The sequence below is a fragment of the Charadrius vociferus genome, unplaced genomic scaffold, assembly GCF_000708025.1.
Source record: "Charadrius vociferus isolate BGI_N301 unplaced genomic scaffold, ASM70802v2 scaffold291, whole genome shotgun sequence".
Lineage (NCBI taxonomy): Eukaryota > Metazoa > Chordata > Aves > Charadriiformes > Charadriidae > Charadrius > Charadrius vociferus.
In genome coordinates this window covers 1,026,700-1,043,433 of record NW_009646958.1, presented here as the reverse complement: position 1 = coordinate 1,043,433, position 16,734 = coordinate 1,026,700, and the positions used below count along the sequence as shown (strand labels likewise).

Here is a 16,734-nt window from a genome sequence, read left to right as displayed (position 1 = left end):
TTTGCCGCAGCTAAGCAGTATTAACTGTTTAGTCATAGTAAGCTGTCATGCGAATGCCTCTTCCCTCTTTTTTTTTTTTTTTTCCTCTGCAATGTGCTCTGACTTTAATGTTAGAATTGTGACCGGGGGAGAGGTGGTTCCATGTGATGGTATTTTCTCTTGAAGTCCTTACAGATGGATAAAGAAGCTCTCCCAGTCTCCGGAGGGGAGACCACCTCTTTCGTCCACCTTTCTAAGTGTGGACAGAAGACCAAGCCCCTGATCCCGGAGATGTGCTTTACCTCAAGCGGAGAAAACACAGAGCCCCTTCCTTCAAATTCATACATTGGAGAGGATGGAACCAGTCCCTTGATATCCTGTGCCAAATGCTGCCTGCAGGTTCATGCCAGTGAGTGTTGCCTTCTGCACCGAAGTGTTTTGAGTATTGAGAATCTCAGAAGTTTCTTTGTCTGTTGCCTGTATTTGAATTCCTTCTTGGCATGCTTGCTATACCTGTCACTCCCGCTTTCTCCTTTTCGGGTACCAGTGTGTCTGTATATCCGAGTCCATCTTGTCAGTCACCGATCTTAAAAATACACACAAATAATTCTTTTTACTGTTTGTTTTGTTGGCCGAGTCTTCTCTGTCTCACAGCAAAGGGTCTTTCTTTTGTTATCTTTCATTTTTTTGTAATAAAGCAGAAATCACAAAGCCGATCGCACTCTTTGCTTCTTCAAATATTGGTCTGCTGGGTAAGGTTGTATTGTCCTTGCGTGCATCAGAGATTAGGGAGTAGTTTCTGAGATATATTTTATTAGTGTCTCTGTTACTGTTTGTAGGAATGGCACTTGATTACAAAGGGAGCATATGTCTGTTTGTTTCCCTGATAGTTACGTCTAAAAGAAGATCTGATTAATCCTGGTAGAGTGTACCTTCACTGTAGATTGTACGACATGTACGAGTGCAAATGTTAACTACTAGGAGATGTGACGAATTACTGTTCAGCTGTTTGATCATGACAGATGGGAAATCTTATTTGACTTGCATCAGCTGGAATGACTTTTGTTGTTCCAATTTCATAGCGGGCAGGTCACCGTGCAGCTCGGCAGGACGGTCTCTTGCGGAGAACTGCAGTGCACCTTCTAGTTCTGTACTGCATCCGTGATCGCGGTCACTTCTGGCCAGTACGAGCGGGTGGTGCAGAGCGAGCGTGAGGATGAAGATTGTTTTCTTACTTCACAAATTGCGGTCCCTGCAGCGGTCAGAACAGGCTACTGCCTCTTGTACGTCCATATGTCTTCAATAGTCCAGTCTATCAAAGGGGTTTCGGTGGCCAGATTCTATTTAGGGACAGAGGGATGTGGGCACGGTGATGTTAGGTCGCAGGCTCAGACGGGGCGTAGAGAAATTCAGCTTTCTATTTTGGCTGTGCTCTACCCTTGAGGATAGGATAGAAGTTAAATCTAGTCTGATGTGGTCTCCGGCGTCTTGTTGTTTCCTCATTGCTGTTTGTACTTCTGGACTGTGATGTTCCTTTGACTTTGCTGCAGAGAATCCATTTGCTTTTATTGCAGGATTGCAGTGGGGAGGTGTATTTCGGTTAATCTGACAGCACGCTGTAAAACCAGTTGGCAGTCTACTCGTTATGGAGAAGTGCCCTCACCCAACTGTGCTAGGTTATGACATCGGCAAGGACGCATGGCGAAGAAAGCTTTTGTGAAGGTTTCTGGGCTTATAAGGCATTGACATAGTCCTTAAAAAGAGTATACTTTTCTTGTTGCATTAGGATCATCGTTACGGGACAATCTGGCGTTCAGTTAGTGGGATTTTCTCCCCTCAGGTCCCGCAGCCCAGCTACCTGTGGTCCCGAGGCAAGAAATCAGTGCTGAAATTTCAGCCTCTTCTACCCCGGTTTGAGCTCCAGCAGTGTTTCGGTTAAGGGCGACTGCTCTCTCTCAGCTCGGTTTCCAGATCAGTTTTTTCGACTCGACACCCCTGCCCGTTTTCTAGGACTGGGGTGAATCTTTCTTGATTTGCCATATGATGAAAAGAGTCTGCAGATGTGGGAGACAGCTGTGGATCTATATTATTGACTCCTTTTGACATAGTGTTTATCTGGTTAAGCGGATGATTTTTATAAATCAGGTTATTGTGGCAGCCTCAGTGCCTTCTGAATAACTTCTTGCAAGTTTAATTCGGTAATTGGAGACTCTCCAGCTGAAGTTTTATGTGCGATTTTGTGAGGATAGGGAAAGGCCATGGGGTGGACTCTGTGTTAGCTGGGATGCTGGCCAGCAATTTGTGGCATGTTTAGTTTTCTGCTACAGGCTTTCTTTGCGAGCTTGCGGGAATCACGTAGATCCATTTTTCAAAAGTATTTGTATGTCTTGTTCCTATTATCTTCAGTGGCAAATCTCAGTGCCTTTTACAGAATTTTAAGGGCTTTTTTCGGTCTTATTTCCCTCTCTTTATAATGAGTATAATACCACTTTACTATTTTGGTGCTGCGGAGAAGTATGTAGGAGGATTTGGTGCTTGCATGTTACAGCCGTTGACGCTCTGTAAAGTCAGATGTTTCTTCACTTCATATAACCAGAGATCAGTATTAGTTTAAATACTGTTAAATATGTGAAATGCGTGTATTTCATTTCCTTGCAACATTAGTGAATTTGTCCTTCCTCATAATACCACCGAGCAAAGATGACTGCTTCAGTCGTGCTCAAATTCAGTGATCTGAACTGTTTTGCTGTGCGAGTGCATTCCAGCAGTAGTAGCATCATTTTTGAGCCCAGTTCTTGCCTGAAGGATCCAAGTACTGCTATTGTAATCCTCGCAAGAGGGGGAAAAAGTATGTTGAGGGTTATCTGTGTGTGGTTTTGTTTGGTTTTAGACCTGCTGGTCCCAAATTCTGCCCCCCCCCTTCCCTAGGATGACTTTTCTTACGACTTTTGTCTGAGCCTAGACTGTTGAATATAGTTATTCAAATGCTGCACCTGATTTCAAAGATGTTTCTGAATTGAAAAGTCCAATGAGTCAATACTGCAGATCTGTTAGTAAAACTCTGAAGGATATCGCTTTGTTTCTTTCAGGCTGTTATGGAATACGTCCGGATTTGGTGAATGAAAGTTGGTCGTGCTCACGGTGCTCGGCCAACGCGTGGGCAGCGGTAAGCATTGCTCGTCTGTAGACAGAAGAAAACTTACTGTGGGAGTTAATTGGATACTTCAACAGAGACGGGTGGTGGGAGGGTGCGGTTTGCCTTTGCATCCCAGACGTGGTATAGTCAGTTTTGGGGAAGGACAGGCAATCTGACAGAGCCTTTTGGTCCAGTTCTGAAGGAGTTCTGTTCCTACAGGAATGCTGCCTCTGTAATCTCAGGGGAGGAGCTCTTCAGATGACCACTGATGGGCGGTAAGTGATGTTCTTAAATATTTTGACTGTCCATACTGCATGTAATGTTCTAGTGTTGGGAATTTGGTGTCCAGTGTAGCAGCTAGTTTTGGCATTATGGAGGTAACTACTGCTCACTAAATTGGCAGGATGAGCTTGAATAACTGTGCTGTCTTACACTCTGCACCAGGCTTCCCAGGAGCAGGGGTAATGCGGCTCCAAACACTGTTAAATTGGGTTCATTCTCAGAGAAAAGTCTTTTCAGAGAATGTTTAGTGTCACATGAGATCAGATGCATAAGAAGGTTGATCCCTGTCGTTCCAGAGACATTTACCTGGTGGGACTGTGATTAACAGTCAGTTGGTAATGTTGCCAAGGCTGCCAACCGCCGTAAATGTGCCTTGATACTGAGGGAGCTGGAGAAATGTTAACTGCCCTCTTGAGTATTTAATTCAAACAATGGTAGACTCTTGATTTCTCTCCAACTTTTTTTTTCCAGGTGGATCCATATAATCTGTGCTATTGCTGTGCCCGAGGCCCGTTTTCTCAATGTAATAGAGCGTCATCCTGTGGATATCAGTGCTATTCCGGAGCAGAGATGGAAACTGGTAGGTGTCTGGTACCTGTAGAGCGCGTTTGTGAACAGGAGCCAAAAGAAAAACAAAAAGGCTTTAACTAGACAGAAAAACATTGTGTGGGATCATACAGTAGCTGAGATCGGAGGGTGATGTTATCGCTCTGATTTCCAACAAATGCAGCAGGAAGCTGTGTTATTTGGGTGTTTTCTGAGGTACTGCCTCAGTACTTGGACACACAGACAAGTTGTGATTACCAGAGCTGCCTTTACTCTCTGGGAGTGCGCTCGTACCCTGGGCAGCGCCTGGGACGCTTTCCCATCTGGCAGGCGGGTGGAAACTACCCGAGAGCTTCATTTACTGGAAGTACTGCACGGCAGGAGTGAGAAGGGATGGGGTAACTAGAGAGAAGCTGACGTATTCCTGACTTGTTCCTTTTTGATTTCATTCATCTTTCTTTACAATATTTCTCTTTTTCTATCAAGAAATCTCTTGTAGAAATTAATAAACATTTCTTTGTGGCCAGGACTGCAAGGTGAGACTCTGCAGAGAATTTAATAAAAGTCCAGCTACAGCTTGTTATTTAGTTGCATAGCCTCATCTGAGAGATTAGTAATGGATGATTCATTAGCTCAGAGCAATTAATCTTAATGTTCGTTAATGCCCCATCACTATAGTGTGTTATTGCAAAATAAATTGTGCTTTTGCTGCTTTTTTCGTACAGAAGTCAGCCGGGCGACAGTTGGGAGCGGGTGCGAGGGAGGGTGCTGCAGCAGTGATGCATTGGTTAGCGCTGATGTATTCCTTAACGGCGCAGCTCCGCGGCGCGGGCGGCCGGGGCCTGGGTGAGAGATTAGGAAGAATCTCTGTCTGCTTCCAGAGTGATTTCTCTGTTGTGCAAATGGGTTTTGTACACAAATGTGAACGTAAAAAGCATTCATTATTCAGGTGGGGTGACGGAGCAGTGTGATGCGAGAGTGATAAATCTTGCAGCAGTGGTTCTTTATGGATCATCTGACATTTCCAGCATGCATCCTCTTCATTACCCACACTTGTAGCGATGAACTAGGAATCCTTTTACACAAGACTCACTTGTATTGCTTAATGGAGCCTCACAAGGGAACATGACTTAATTCTTTAACTCTTCCCTGGCTGCCTTACTGCCCTGCAGAGCCAGGGCGGTATTAACGTGCGTAAAACTCTGTAGCTGCGCTCTGCTCCGAAGCGCTGGCTGTGCCACCCGCGGCCTCTGCACAGACCTACCGCACGTCTTCAGGTTTCCTTCCTGAATTAAAGCTTCACAGTTTTGTTGATTTCTTCAGTGTTGTATTCCATTCGCACCTCATGTTTTCTTCTTTCTCAGGAAAGGTGGAGAATTTTTATATGAAGAACCTTGACTTTCACAGTCTAACGATGTGATTTACAGGCACCTGTTCCTTACGTTGAAGTTAGCAAGAGCCTGGCTTGGAGCTCAATTCTTGCCAAAGCCTGGCTGTAAGCACTGCTCCTGGGACGCGTTAGCATGGGTGGTGCTGCACACTGCTTCATCATCATCAGAGTAACTTTTCTAGAGGTGTAACGGTGTTTTATTTCTGCCAGGAGCTGTAGGACGCTGCCAGGAGGGCACGTTGTCTACTCCAGGTAGCTTTGGACACAGGTTCAGGTCTTGGTCTTGAGTTTCCCATGCCAGTGTGATCCCTCTGTGAGATGCCCGGTGCCCCTGTAGAGCCAGCCCAGCTGTTAGGATGTAAGAAGTAGACCTTCAGCCTAATTAATCTGTGTTCAAGAATGTCATCAGGCAGGTATTGTTGTATTTAGACTGATGATAAAAATCTTTCTGCTCTGTTGATCTGTACTTGTGAATGCCTTTACAGTGTGTATCCATGTACGTATCCCGGGCTGCATCAGCAGCAGCGTGGCCAGCAGGGCGAGGGGGGGATTCTGCCCCTCTGCTCCGCTCTGGGGAGACCCCACCTGGAGTACTGCCTCCAGCTTTGGAGCCCCCAACATAGGAGAGACATGGACCTGTTGGAGCGGGGCCAGAGGAGGCCCCGCAGATGCTGGGAGGGCTGGTGCCCCTCTGCTGGGAGGACAGGCTGGGAGAGTTGGGGGGGTTCAGCCTGGAGAAGAGAAGGCGAAAAAGGGGAGACCTGAGAGCCCCTTCCAGTGCCTAAAGGGGCTCCAGGAGAGCTGGGGAGGGACTCTGGATCAGGGAGGGGAGCGATGGGGTGAGAGCCGTGGGACGAGGGGTGACAGTTTTAAACTAAAAGAGGGGAGATTTAGATGAAATATGAGGAAGAAATTCTTTGCTGTGCGGGTGGTGAGCCCCTGGGGCAGGTTGCCCTGAGAAGCTGTGGCTGCCCCATCCCTGGAGGTGTTCAAGGCCAGGTTGGACGGGGCTTGGAGCAACCTGGGCTGGGGGGAGGTGTCCCTGCCCAGGGCAGGGGGTGGCACTGGGAGAGCTTTTATGGTCCCCTCCAACCCAAACCAGTCTGTGATTCTATACATATGTACACAAGTGCTGTCGATGTGTGTTTGAAACAGTTGGTGGTGTTACCACTTACACTGTGTATGTCGTTTACTACAGGAAAGAAAGCAAATAAATTATCTTGAGCTAAAATTGAAGTGGGTTTTAGAGATGTGAACTAGGTAAAGGTTGGAAAAAAAAAATTAATTTGGCTGACAGAATGTAAAGGCAGCGCTGCTTATAGGATTGGTGTAGTGTGTGAAGAAGTACAAAGGAAAATTTAAATTGCATACAATTGTGTGGAGAAACACACTCACGAGCCATCATGGAGAGTTTTAGCGTTTTTCATAGGAATATGCAGGAAATCCATGGAGCACGCGAGTAGGCAGTGGAGGAGTTGGAGGAGAGTGCCTGGTTTTTGGAGGTGTGCACCTGCATTTAGGAAGATAAACTGAAGGTGACTAAAAGGTGGTGTTGGGTCTGATGACTTTGGCAGTGACAGAGTTGATACAGGACTACATAAAATTAGAGCGATGGCCTTCATTGCTGAAAAAGATGGAAAACAAGAGAAGGAATGATGTGAGGGTTGGGGACAGCTGAAGTGAATGAATGAAGCTAGTGAAGGGCAGGGGGTAGGGGTTATCTCTGAATTTATATATATATATGTATGTTTGTATTGTTTTAAGTTACTGTGAGAGGGCCGAGGTAAGAAGGAGTTGCAGTTATCTGTTTAAAGGTATCTCCTCTTTGAGCGTGCGCCAGCCCTTCCCTTTCAAGCATAGACTTTTCAGTCCGTTTGTGGGTATTGCATCATTTTGAAGAACGGGGTTTGCATGCTTCCTGATTGATGGTGTATTCCGGGCCTGCGCGCCTGAATTATTTATGACGTGGAAATTTGGAATAATTAGCTGTCATTCCTCAGTGGAGCAAATGAATTGCGGCGTTCATCATGCAGGAGACAGCCCATTTCTTACGCTCAGCTATGACCCGACTCTCCGGTGGGCATTTATTCGGAAGATTTTTCTCCTGTGCTTTAGACCTTTCTCTCTCCCTGCACCTCTCCTCCCACAGAAAATGTCTTTAAATCCACATGTGCCGCTTTACCCCAGCAATTGGCGCCGCTGCTTCTGTCCGTCTCATCTCCCGCTCTTCCAGGTCTTTTATGTTTTCACTCCTCCCACCATCTTCTACGTTTCAGTCTCGCTGGAGCTCACGTTTTTCTTTATCCTTTGATCACATGTGCTCTGAATATTCCATCGGTGTAGCTCTTCTGCCTGTCACGAGGAGTTCGCCTGGCCGCTGGGCTGTCGTTAGGTGCGTGCGAATCCTTCCGGCTTGGAAGAGTCCCGTTGGCGTCAGCAAAGGCGGATTCCCGACACTGGAGGGTTAACGCTGCCTCGAGAGGCGGTTGGCCCTGCTGGCGGGGGAATTAGGTATTGGCAGTTTAATAATGAGATCTCATTGCTATTGACTTGCTTTCAGCGCCCCGTTCCTGCTGCGCGCTTTGCTGGGGTGCTTATCTGCCTTTTGAACACGGTTTACGGAGCGATAAAGGCATCGCTTATTAAATACTAAAAAAACCACATTCTGGCAGCACTAAGGCTCTGGCTTTGAATTTCCTGGCTTTTGTCAGTTCAAGTTAAAAAGGCCAAATGAATCTGTGGTGTAAACACGCCGAGTTCAGTTAATTCGCAGGATGTGAATTTGGCTTATGGCACACCCGCGTGGGGCAGCGCCCCTCGGGGGGCGGTGGTGGTGCGCACAAATGGGAGGAACGTTCGCCCTTTCTTTGGCGCGTTTTGCTTTCAAGGAAAAAGAAAGCGTTCCTGCTCTTTGGAGAAGGAATGGTCTTTTATTTGTCTCGGCAACGTGTTGCAGCTAACGCAGGCTCTTAGGTGTGATAACACAAATAAAACATTAACGCCGAAATTTGGCAATTCTTATTTTGCATCTACTGGATAGTTTATAGCCTGACACCACTCTTCACGTTTTTGAGGGTACGCTTTTAAGATAGCTCAGGTCTGGAAGCAGCGTGAATTTGTACTTCTGGGGGTTGTATTGGCTTATTGCGTCATCTCCAGCAGCTCATGTTGCCTTTCTAATCCCATGGGGTGTCGTAATTCATACGGATCTTAAAATTTAGGTCGTGTTCTGTAATGTTGTGTACTTTGAGCACTGCTTTAACGGGAGGGAGGTAAAGGAGAGGCCACGAGGAGCGACAGAGAGGGGGAAGAGGCTCTGTTTAATATCAGATACCGCAGAAAGAAAAAGAATCTTGTCATTCATAGTACCGTAGTATGTTTACAGGACGTGTGTGTTCAGCTGAGTGGATGGATTGGGGGCGGCGGTGTGGTGGGCTTTGGGGATGGGCGTCTGGGAACGGGCACTGCCCATCACTGCTTTCCTCTGTTCCTCCTTATGTGGAAATTATTTCTTTGTAATAAATAAATTGCAGAGCTGTATAGTCAGATTCATGGGCATGTAATATCTCTCCGGATTTTATTTATATGAGCCGTTCATTCTAACAAGTAAAATGCGTGTTCGTCTCGTGTGTGATATTAATTTGTCCCCCATTTGCCTTGTCCAAGCCTCAGATAAGGTAAAGGAGATGCCATCGATCACTGACAGATTCCCTAGACTTGAAATGCTGAAAGCTAACCATGGCGTTTCCAAATAGTGCCCTGGAAACGTTATGCAAGTGCCCAACTTCAATTTCTTTAGATTGGGATTCCCCAAATCTCTCTTCTGTATTTCTGAGGGGCTGGAAACGAGAATTTGGTGCTGTTAGGGAACGAGGAAATGTGTCCTGTTCCTCACTGGCACCTAACGCTTGCTGCCAAGTCTGCAGTGCCATAAGGCGCATCATTTTTAGCTTTGAAAAATTTCAGATTTCTTTTTAAAGCAGTCACACATCTTGATGTTGATTGCCTCTCCCCCTCCAAGTGCTGTCGAATTAGATTAGCCTAATAACTGCATCTGCTTTGCAAAAAATGAGTTTAAAAAAATACCAAAAGATTTCATACCTTTTTTTCCCCCCTGTAATTCTGGGGTTTGGTACAATGCTTTTATTTCTTCTGTTTGCAAAACAGTGACTGAGTTAACTACAACAGCTAATCTGACACGGGTACCAATAAACCATTTATGGTTGATGTGCTCGTGTGTGTAAAATAAACACGCAATATTTTTGTTCCATTATATAAAATTATATTCTGTTAGAAGTAATAGGTATGATGTTCCATTAAATATAATAGAACAAATTATTACACGGTTATTCTGCGTTCCGCTCTTTCAAAAAATGAAAACATTCTTTTCTAGCGGGGTACCTGTGAAGATCCAGCTGCTCTTTGAGTTAACGTGGGTACGTTTTGTACACCTCAGGAGGGCGCATGCTGAGCTGTACCAGTTCCCTACCAACGCTGACGTGTGTTTGCCTCTTTCGCCCTCCCTTTCTCTCAGCCCTCCGGTGACCAGGGTCTCCTCTGGGATTTAAATCCACTCACTGTCCCGCCAGGTTCTGGCGGGCTGAGTCCCTGGTAGGTGTCCTCATGTTGAGGGGAATGAGAAGTTCGTATCTGCTGTGGTTTCTGGGCTTAGGAGTGAGTCCGGGCAAGAGGAAGTGGGCCACTCTGGCAGCGTTGGAGTTGACCTCTCAGCAGGCAACAGCACCGTTTCTGGCGGTGGTGTCTGTGCCCTGGACACGAATGACAGCGACTTGTCCCCCGAGGCGGGGACGGTGCTGTGCGTTGCGTTAAAGCAGCTGCGTAACGCCGCCCTGTGCTTCTTTTCAGAAATGCGTGTACTGTCGGAAGCGGATGAAGAAGGTGTCCGGCGCCTGCATCCAGTGCTCCTACGAGCACTGCTCCACCTCCTTCCACGTCACCTGTGCGCACGCGGCCGGCGTCCCCATGGAGCCAGATGACTGGCCCTATGTCGTGTCCATCACTTGCTTCAAACACAAAGCAGCTAACCAGAATGTATGTTTTGGGGGGTTGGTTTGGGGGGGGGGGTTGTTCATTTTCTGGTTTGGGTTTTTTTTTGTGTAAACAATTTCTCTGTGAAGATATTTTTGCAGCAGCTTTTGTGATTACAAATTATTGCCTTTTCCCCGTAACACAGATTCCGTTTCGAAGGGAGGTGACCCTCGGACAGACTGTGATCACAAAGAACCGGAATGGACTCTACTACAGATGTAAAGTGATTGGCATGACAACACAGACTTTCTACGAAGTAAACTTTGATGATGGTTCATACAGTGACAACGTTTACCCAGAAAGCATTATTGTAAGCAGTTCTCTCTGGAGACCATTACCGTTATACATGAGTACAAAGCGTAATGCGTTACTTTTCTGGGCGCTTTGGGGTGGAACAACAAAGTAAAACTTAAAAATAATTGAAAAAGTAAAGTTACTGCTTGCATGGAAGAACTCGTACTGCTCTTCGTTACCGTTGTTGTTTGTGACATTACCTCATTTCTTTTTTTTTTTTTGTTCCTTTACAAAGATGGGATTTTGCGATATGCAGATCACTTAACAAAAGGCAATGTTTGTTTTAAGTTGTTTCCTATTTGTTTTGCGGTTGAATAATCTCTTATTTTGCAACTGACAAGTGTGATTCATGGGGGAAGCAGATTGTCTGCAAGCGCTTCAGGTTCGAAACAGGGGATTCACCTAAGAGCAGGAAGGTTTGGAGGATTTTGCTCGTGCATTCCTTTCCTGCGTGTGTCTGATTCACCATGTGAAACAGAGCGGCTCACCCCGCTTGTTTTTGTTGATGTTTGGGGATTTGTAATGAGAATTTTCCTAGAACTGAGTCCGGTCACCAGGAGGAGGTGCGAGTGTTTATTTCTGGTCTCTCACTGGTTAATGGTTTTGTTTGAGAAGACTGAAGTTAATCACAAATGCAGAAACTTTCTTACGCTTAATTATAGTGTGGTGTAGCAACTTCCTCGCGCAGTGGTTTTACCACACCTCTTTAGCTCTTGAGCTGCGTCTGCGTTGGCCGTCTGACGTCTTTCCCTCTGTGCCTCCAGAGCAGAGACTGCCTCCAGATGGGGCCCCCTCCGGAGGGCGAGCTGGTTCAGCTCCAGTGGACAGATGGAATCATCTATAAGGCCAAGTTTATCGCAGCCCAGATCAGTCAGATTTACCAGGTGAGTGTGGAAGAGTTGACATACTTCACGTCAACGTGTCCGATTGTTGCTCGAATTGTGTGGCGCACCAGTGTCGTGTGCTTGCTCTGATCACGAAGGGAGAATTTGCCTTCTGCAGTGAATACTGCTGATAGTCTGAAGTGAAATAGAATGTTAAAGTAGGATCAGGGTAAAATTTTCTGTGGCAGAATGTGGCTGTATGGATAGACATATGGCAAGACTGTATCTGCTTTTAAAATATGAAATAAATTCGCCCTTTTCCGTATAGCTCAGATCTGACTCGGGTCAAAAGTGACTTACTCAAACCGCTCTCTGATGGCTGTCCTGTGGCTGGAGCTGAGTCGTCACCTCGAGTTCCCCCGGAGTCAGTAATTGCAACTTTCCTCAACACTTTTAGAGGAAGTAAGGGAAAAGATGGGCCAGGAGACTACTTCAAGGGGGGGGGAATAATCCTTTGGTCGTGGGAGGGTACTGTGTGGAGCAGCAGCAGCGTGTGGGGGTGATGTCCTGCTGCTGTTGGGTGAGGAACTGGAAGCCCTCACTCTCTGGTCTCACACACTCTCACCATCTCTGGTTTGAAGGTGAGGAAAAAAACAGCAGCTTTTTTTTTTTTTTTTGAGTCTGTTCCACATACGGGATTTGTGTTTGTGGAAGGCTGTAACAGTCAGTAAAGGAAGATTTAACCTGGTACGCAGTGTTAGTACTTCAGCACAGAAGGTTTTATAAAATGCAATGCATTCATTTAATTAAATCCCTTAACAATGGTACCAAGAAGTTGAACGTTGGAGTGATTTGGAAAGCATACTTTGTGCACATCCTCTTGAAAAACATATGCTGAAATTTACAAATAATTGTTATTTTTAAGAGATGAATGCTGCTGGACAAAAGGCAAATGAAGTCCCGTATCTTGTATTTGTTCGAAATGGGGTTCTGGTTTCTGTCCTTTCTACACACAGTGTTTCACGTCTGTGTGTGCAGAGCACAATGCCACCTCGTCAGTTAACAGTCTGTCCGCTGTGTTTGATGGATGTTAACTGCTTCAGAGGAGTTGTGATCTGAGGTGACCCTGGCTATGAATAAGTACAATCTATAGTTCCGTGAAGATCTGTTGTTCTGCATGCTTTCCAGTTTAATCACAGGATAGGAAATTGTCATTGATTTCTCGAAGGTACAATAATTAGAAGTAGGCTATTCCACTGATAGTGCCAGCTGACGGGAAAATAGGCATGAGGAGTCGTGTGTTTTTCAAATCATGCAGTTAGCTGTATGTAAAGCTCTTCTCCGGGGGGGAAAATAGCCTGGAAAGCCTTCCACAGTGGTTCCCTCTGTAGATACTTTTCCGGTACTTATGGTGCATCTCTTCTATCTGGTTTGAAATAGGATTATATTTAAAAACACAGAGCCAGATTTGTTAGGAAATAAATGTGTTCCTAGGGAGACAGCCTGGATTAGCTTTTGCATTTTAAACTTGTCTTATTTTGCAGTAGCTTCCCAGTTCTGCATTTTGTGTGCTAAGATTAGATGTGTATATTTTTTAAAAAAAAAAATTGAGCCCAAATGACTGTCTTTTAACTTGCCCTAATGTGTGCTCATAACAGGGTCTAAGCCATACGAGTAATTTGGAACGTAAATAAACAAGTTGCAGCCACTCCGTGCTAGTTTAAGATGTCACTGCGAGAAGCGGAGCTGGTGTAGTGGAAATGGCAGAGCGCGATCTGCTTGTGCCGAACCTCCTCATTCCTCTTCCCTCTGACTCCTTACGGTGGTGCTGCTCTGTAAAACCAGAGAGTAAATGGCACCGGTGGCGTCTTAAACCGGCTGAGCAGAGCTCGTCTTTCACAGCCTGTTCTCCCGCCTGCGTAGTTGTTGCAGCGGACGTGTGCTGCGCAGGGACGGGACCGCAGCGGGCGTCACTCTGCTGGCCCAAGCGATGTGCTGCGAGCCCCGGGCAGCGCCGGAGGAGGACTTCCCAGCACAGATGCTTTCTTCCTTCTGCGTGTGTCCAGTCCGAACCCGCCATCCCATGTTGAGCTGTGGTGTAGGTCCTTCTCCGTTACCCAGAAACGCTTAATAAGTCTTGAGCAAAGGAAATGAGAATCTCTTAAAAACTTTTAATAGTTCTAACATTTTTAGATGCACGTTTCCATGAATAAACGTTCCTGTAACATCTGATGCATAATTCATGATATAATCAGCGCTGAGCAAAAAAGGTTTGACGCAAGGAGTTACCACTGGGTTTTGTACCTGGCTGACTATTTCTGCTTGTTAAGATACAAATGTATTTTAGTAGCTGGAGTTGTTTCCTTATGACGTACGAAAGCGCTTTGTTTAAGATGAAAGCAATTCTTATTGCCTGAATACAGGGCTGCCTTTTATTGTAAGTGAAAAGCTTCTTTTCTTCAGGATTTGAATCAAAAATCAGTAGAAATCTCTAGTGTTCTGACTGCAGCATAGACACAGTGCTCCAGCTGAATTACGGACATTTTAGGATCCACGGGAGCACTGAATGAAACCCCGTGGGCCTGACAGGACAGGGGTGCTCGAGCAGCACCGAAACCAGCACTTTTGGGGTTCAGCATCCTTAAAACGCTTCAGGGATTGGCAAAAGGCTCTGTTCTGCAGCAATCCTAGAGACCTGCAGTGCCAAGAACAAGGGATCATCCGTGGGAGCTGCCCCCTGACGCTTCCGTGGTATTCCCCTGAGGGGACCGTGTGCGGTGTAGTCGGGGAATGGACTGTTGAGGTACTGCAAATGTAGAGGCCACGTTCTTATTCCCTCTTCTGCCACTCTACAGGTTGAGTTTGAAGATGGTTCCCAACTCATGGTAAAGCGTGGTGATATTTATACCTTGGAGGAAGAGCTTCCCAAGAGAGTCAAGTCTCGCCTGGTGGGTATCAAACGGGAGCAGCAGAACGGCTGTGGTTTGCGGTACTCAGTCAGGTTTTCTCAGCGTATTGTTTAGACGTTAAGTGAAAGCAGCCGCCAGTTTCTGTGGCTGTAAAACCACTCGTCATTCGCAAAATATGTAGAGTAGAAGAAATCCTTGATGCAAATGCTTGAGAAGCATATAGATGGTTTTCCCTTTCACATGTTCAGGTCTGATTTTTTGTTTTCCCTGGTTAAAAGATTATGTTCGTATCGTTTTACGCCACGTGAATTAGGTTATATGGACTGCCCTTCCGTCTGAGTACTGCCCTTCATCAGAAGTGAGGTGAATTGATCTACAGCTAAGCGGTTTCTGGAGAGCTGATGAGCGGCGTGGGGTGAAACCCCCGTTTCTCACCAAATAGGAGATTTGGAACGTAGCTCTTACCTATAAAACTCTTAATCTAAAAGCTCAAGCTGTCTTTAACTGCATACAATGGAATTATTGAGCCTAGAAAATATAAGGGCTTTATTTCATAGCTTTTTTGGTTCCAGACTTGCTGGGTGTTTTCAAACCTGGTGCTTTAGCCTTTAAATCCGTCTCATGTAAACAAATGATGAGACTGGTTTCTATGCAGATGGAGAACATTCAGTTTTCTTCTTCATTCTAAATGTCTGTTATGTCAACCACCATCCACACAGTTAACCCGTGATAAGGTTGTGGGCTTCGGTCTTTCTTACAAGACAAAAACCTTCCCTTGGGAAAATACGAATTGCCGTGCCACCCTAAACCAGCGATTCACCGACCCTGTGAATCCGTGGCCGCTAGCAGAAGTGCGAGATGCACATGGTCGGAGGCGGCCAGGTGACGGGCACTTGTGCCGCGGCGCTGATGGCAATTTGGAGGAAAACGTCGTTTCCTTATGCATGAGATCTTCAAGGGGTTTACCCCCAAAACCACTTGTAAAATGCTTCCTGTGATACAGCTCTGGAGGGCTTCTCCATCTTGTTTGAGGTTGTTTTATCTCAATAAGACCTCATGGCATAAATTTTAGAGGTTAGCAACAATTTACCTTGTTATCCTTGAAAAACTTTTGGTGGCAAATAAGCACCTGAGAATTAATCTCTAGGACGTGCACAATAGTTTATTAAAGCACAAGCAGTTTATTTAAGCTTGTCTAATAATACAGACAATGTATTGGAGCCCTGAAGTCCAGGAGTTGGAAAGAAACATAGTCTCTGCAGTGGAGCCATCAGTCTTTCCAACAGTTCCAGAGAAAGGAATGCAAGCTGGAAAGTGAGTAGAGAAAGCTTCAGGTCTGGTTGAAAGTTGAGGCTTTTCTCTCCTACTTTCTGCTGCCAGAAGCGTTAGACTGCGCTCTGGGGAAGTGATGCTCACAGTGCTTTAGCGTAGAACAGAGCAAAGGAACAAAGCGATAGGAGATATTCACTTCTGCCAGGAAACGCATCTCATTTGAGAGCGTAAGAGCAGGACGAACAGAAGCAATTGTTTGTACAGTGATCCCCAAATGCTTTCTTTGGGTCTTTTCCTTAAAGACATGGGGGAAGCCCCAATTTCCTCTGTGCCTTCTGCTAGGAGTGAATAACCCGAAGAGGCAGAGGAGGATAGGAGTAAACAGAGAGTCGGCAAGGCAGGAGCTGAAGTGAAAGAAAGACGGCAGCTCGAGGGTTTCTCTTTGCAGTTTGGTTTCAGACACCCAGAATGTTTCATTTCAGCCGTGTGTTTTGCATGTTTCGGAGCTTGCTGTTCCTACAGAAATACTCTGAACCAAGTTGTTGGCTCGCCAGCCCTGCTCCCTTGTCGCGCAAGCATGCTCCACGGTTTGCACCCCTTTTCTCCTGCTGTGCCTCTAATGACTGTACTCTCCTGTCTCCCGCAGTCCCTCAGCACTGGGGCTCCTCAGGAAGATGTATTTTCGGGAGACGAAGTGAGAGCAGCCAAGCGCCCCCGGCTGGGGAATTCAAGAAATCCCGAAGAATACGGACAAAACCCAGATTACTTGGCCTTTATGGAGAGCCTGTTGCAGACACAGTACCAGCCTGGAACTCAGAGCAACATGTTTTAACCAGGATTAATTAAAAAAATAAAAAATAAAAAATTAAATTAACCCTTTTCAAGCCTGTGGAAAAAACCAACCAGGAGACTGTGGAATAGAAGGCCATCCTTGTGCAATAGCCTGCTGTGAATTCTTTCGTCTGCTCTTGGTTTGAACTGCAAGAAACCCCCGTCTGGCTGCACGCTACCTCTCCTTTGCCAGACGTTGCTCACCAATAGAGTAGGGAGCTT

General features: G+C 46.0%; 1 protein-coding gene across 2 annotated transcripts in view; it reads left to right on the top strand.

Annotated features, from left to right (window-relative positions):
- KDM4B (lysine (K)-specific demethylase 4B) overlaps nt 1-16,729 on the top strand; it is an 85,401-nt gene extending 68,672 nt beyond the window's left edge. For both annotated transcript variants that reach the window (XM_009895182.1, XM_009895181.1), the window contains 9 exons: nt 166-388; nt 3,069-3,145; nt 3,335-3,390; nt 3,869-3,977; nt 10,200-10,385; nt 10,528-10,692; nt 11,441-11,560; nt 14,356-14,448; nt 16,328-16,729. In XM_009895182.1, the coding sequence (XP_009893484.1) occupies nt 166-388; nt 3,069-3,145; nt 3,335-3,390; nt 3,869-3,977; nt 10,200-10,385; nt 10,528-10,692; nt 11,441-11,560; nt 14,356-14,448; nt 16,328-16,513 (1,215 nt within the window). In that variant the 3' untranslated portion in view covers nt 16,514-16,729. The remainder of the gene's footprint in view (nt 1-165; nt 389-3,068; nt 3,146-3,334; nt 3,391-3,868; nt 3,978-10,199; nt 10,386-10,527; nt 10,693-11,440; nt 11,561-14,355; nt 14,449-16,327) is intronic.
- The last annotated feature ends 5 nt before the right edge of the window (nt 16,730-16,734 follow it).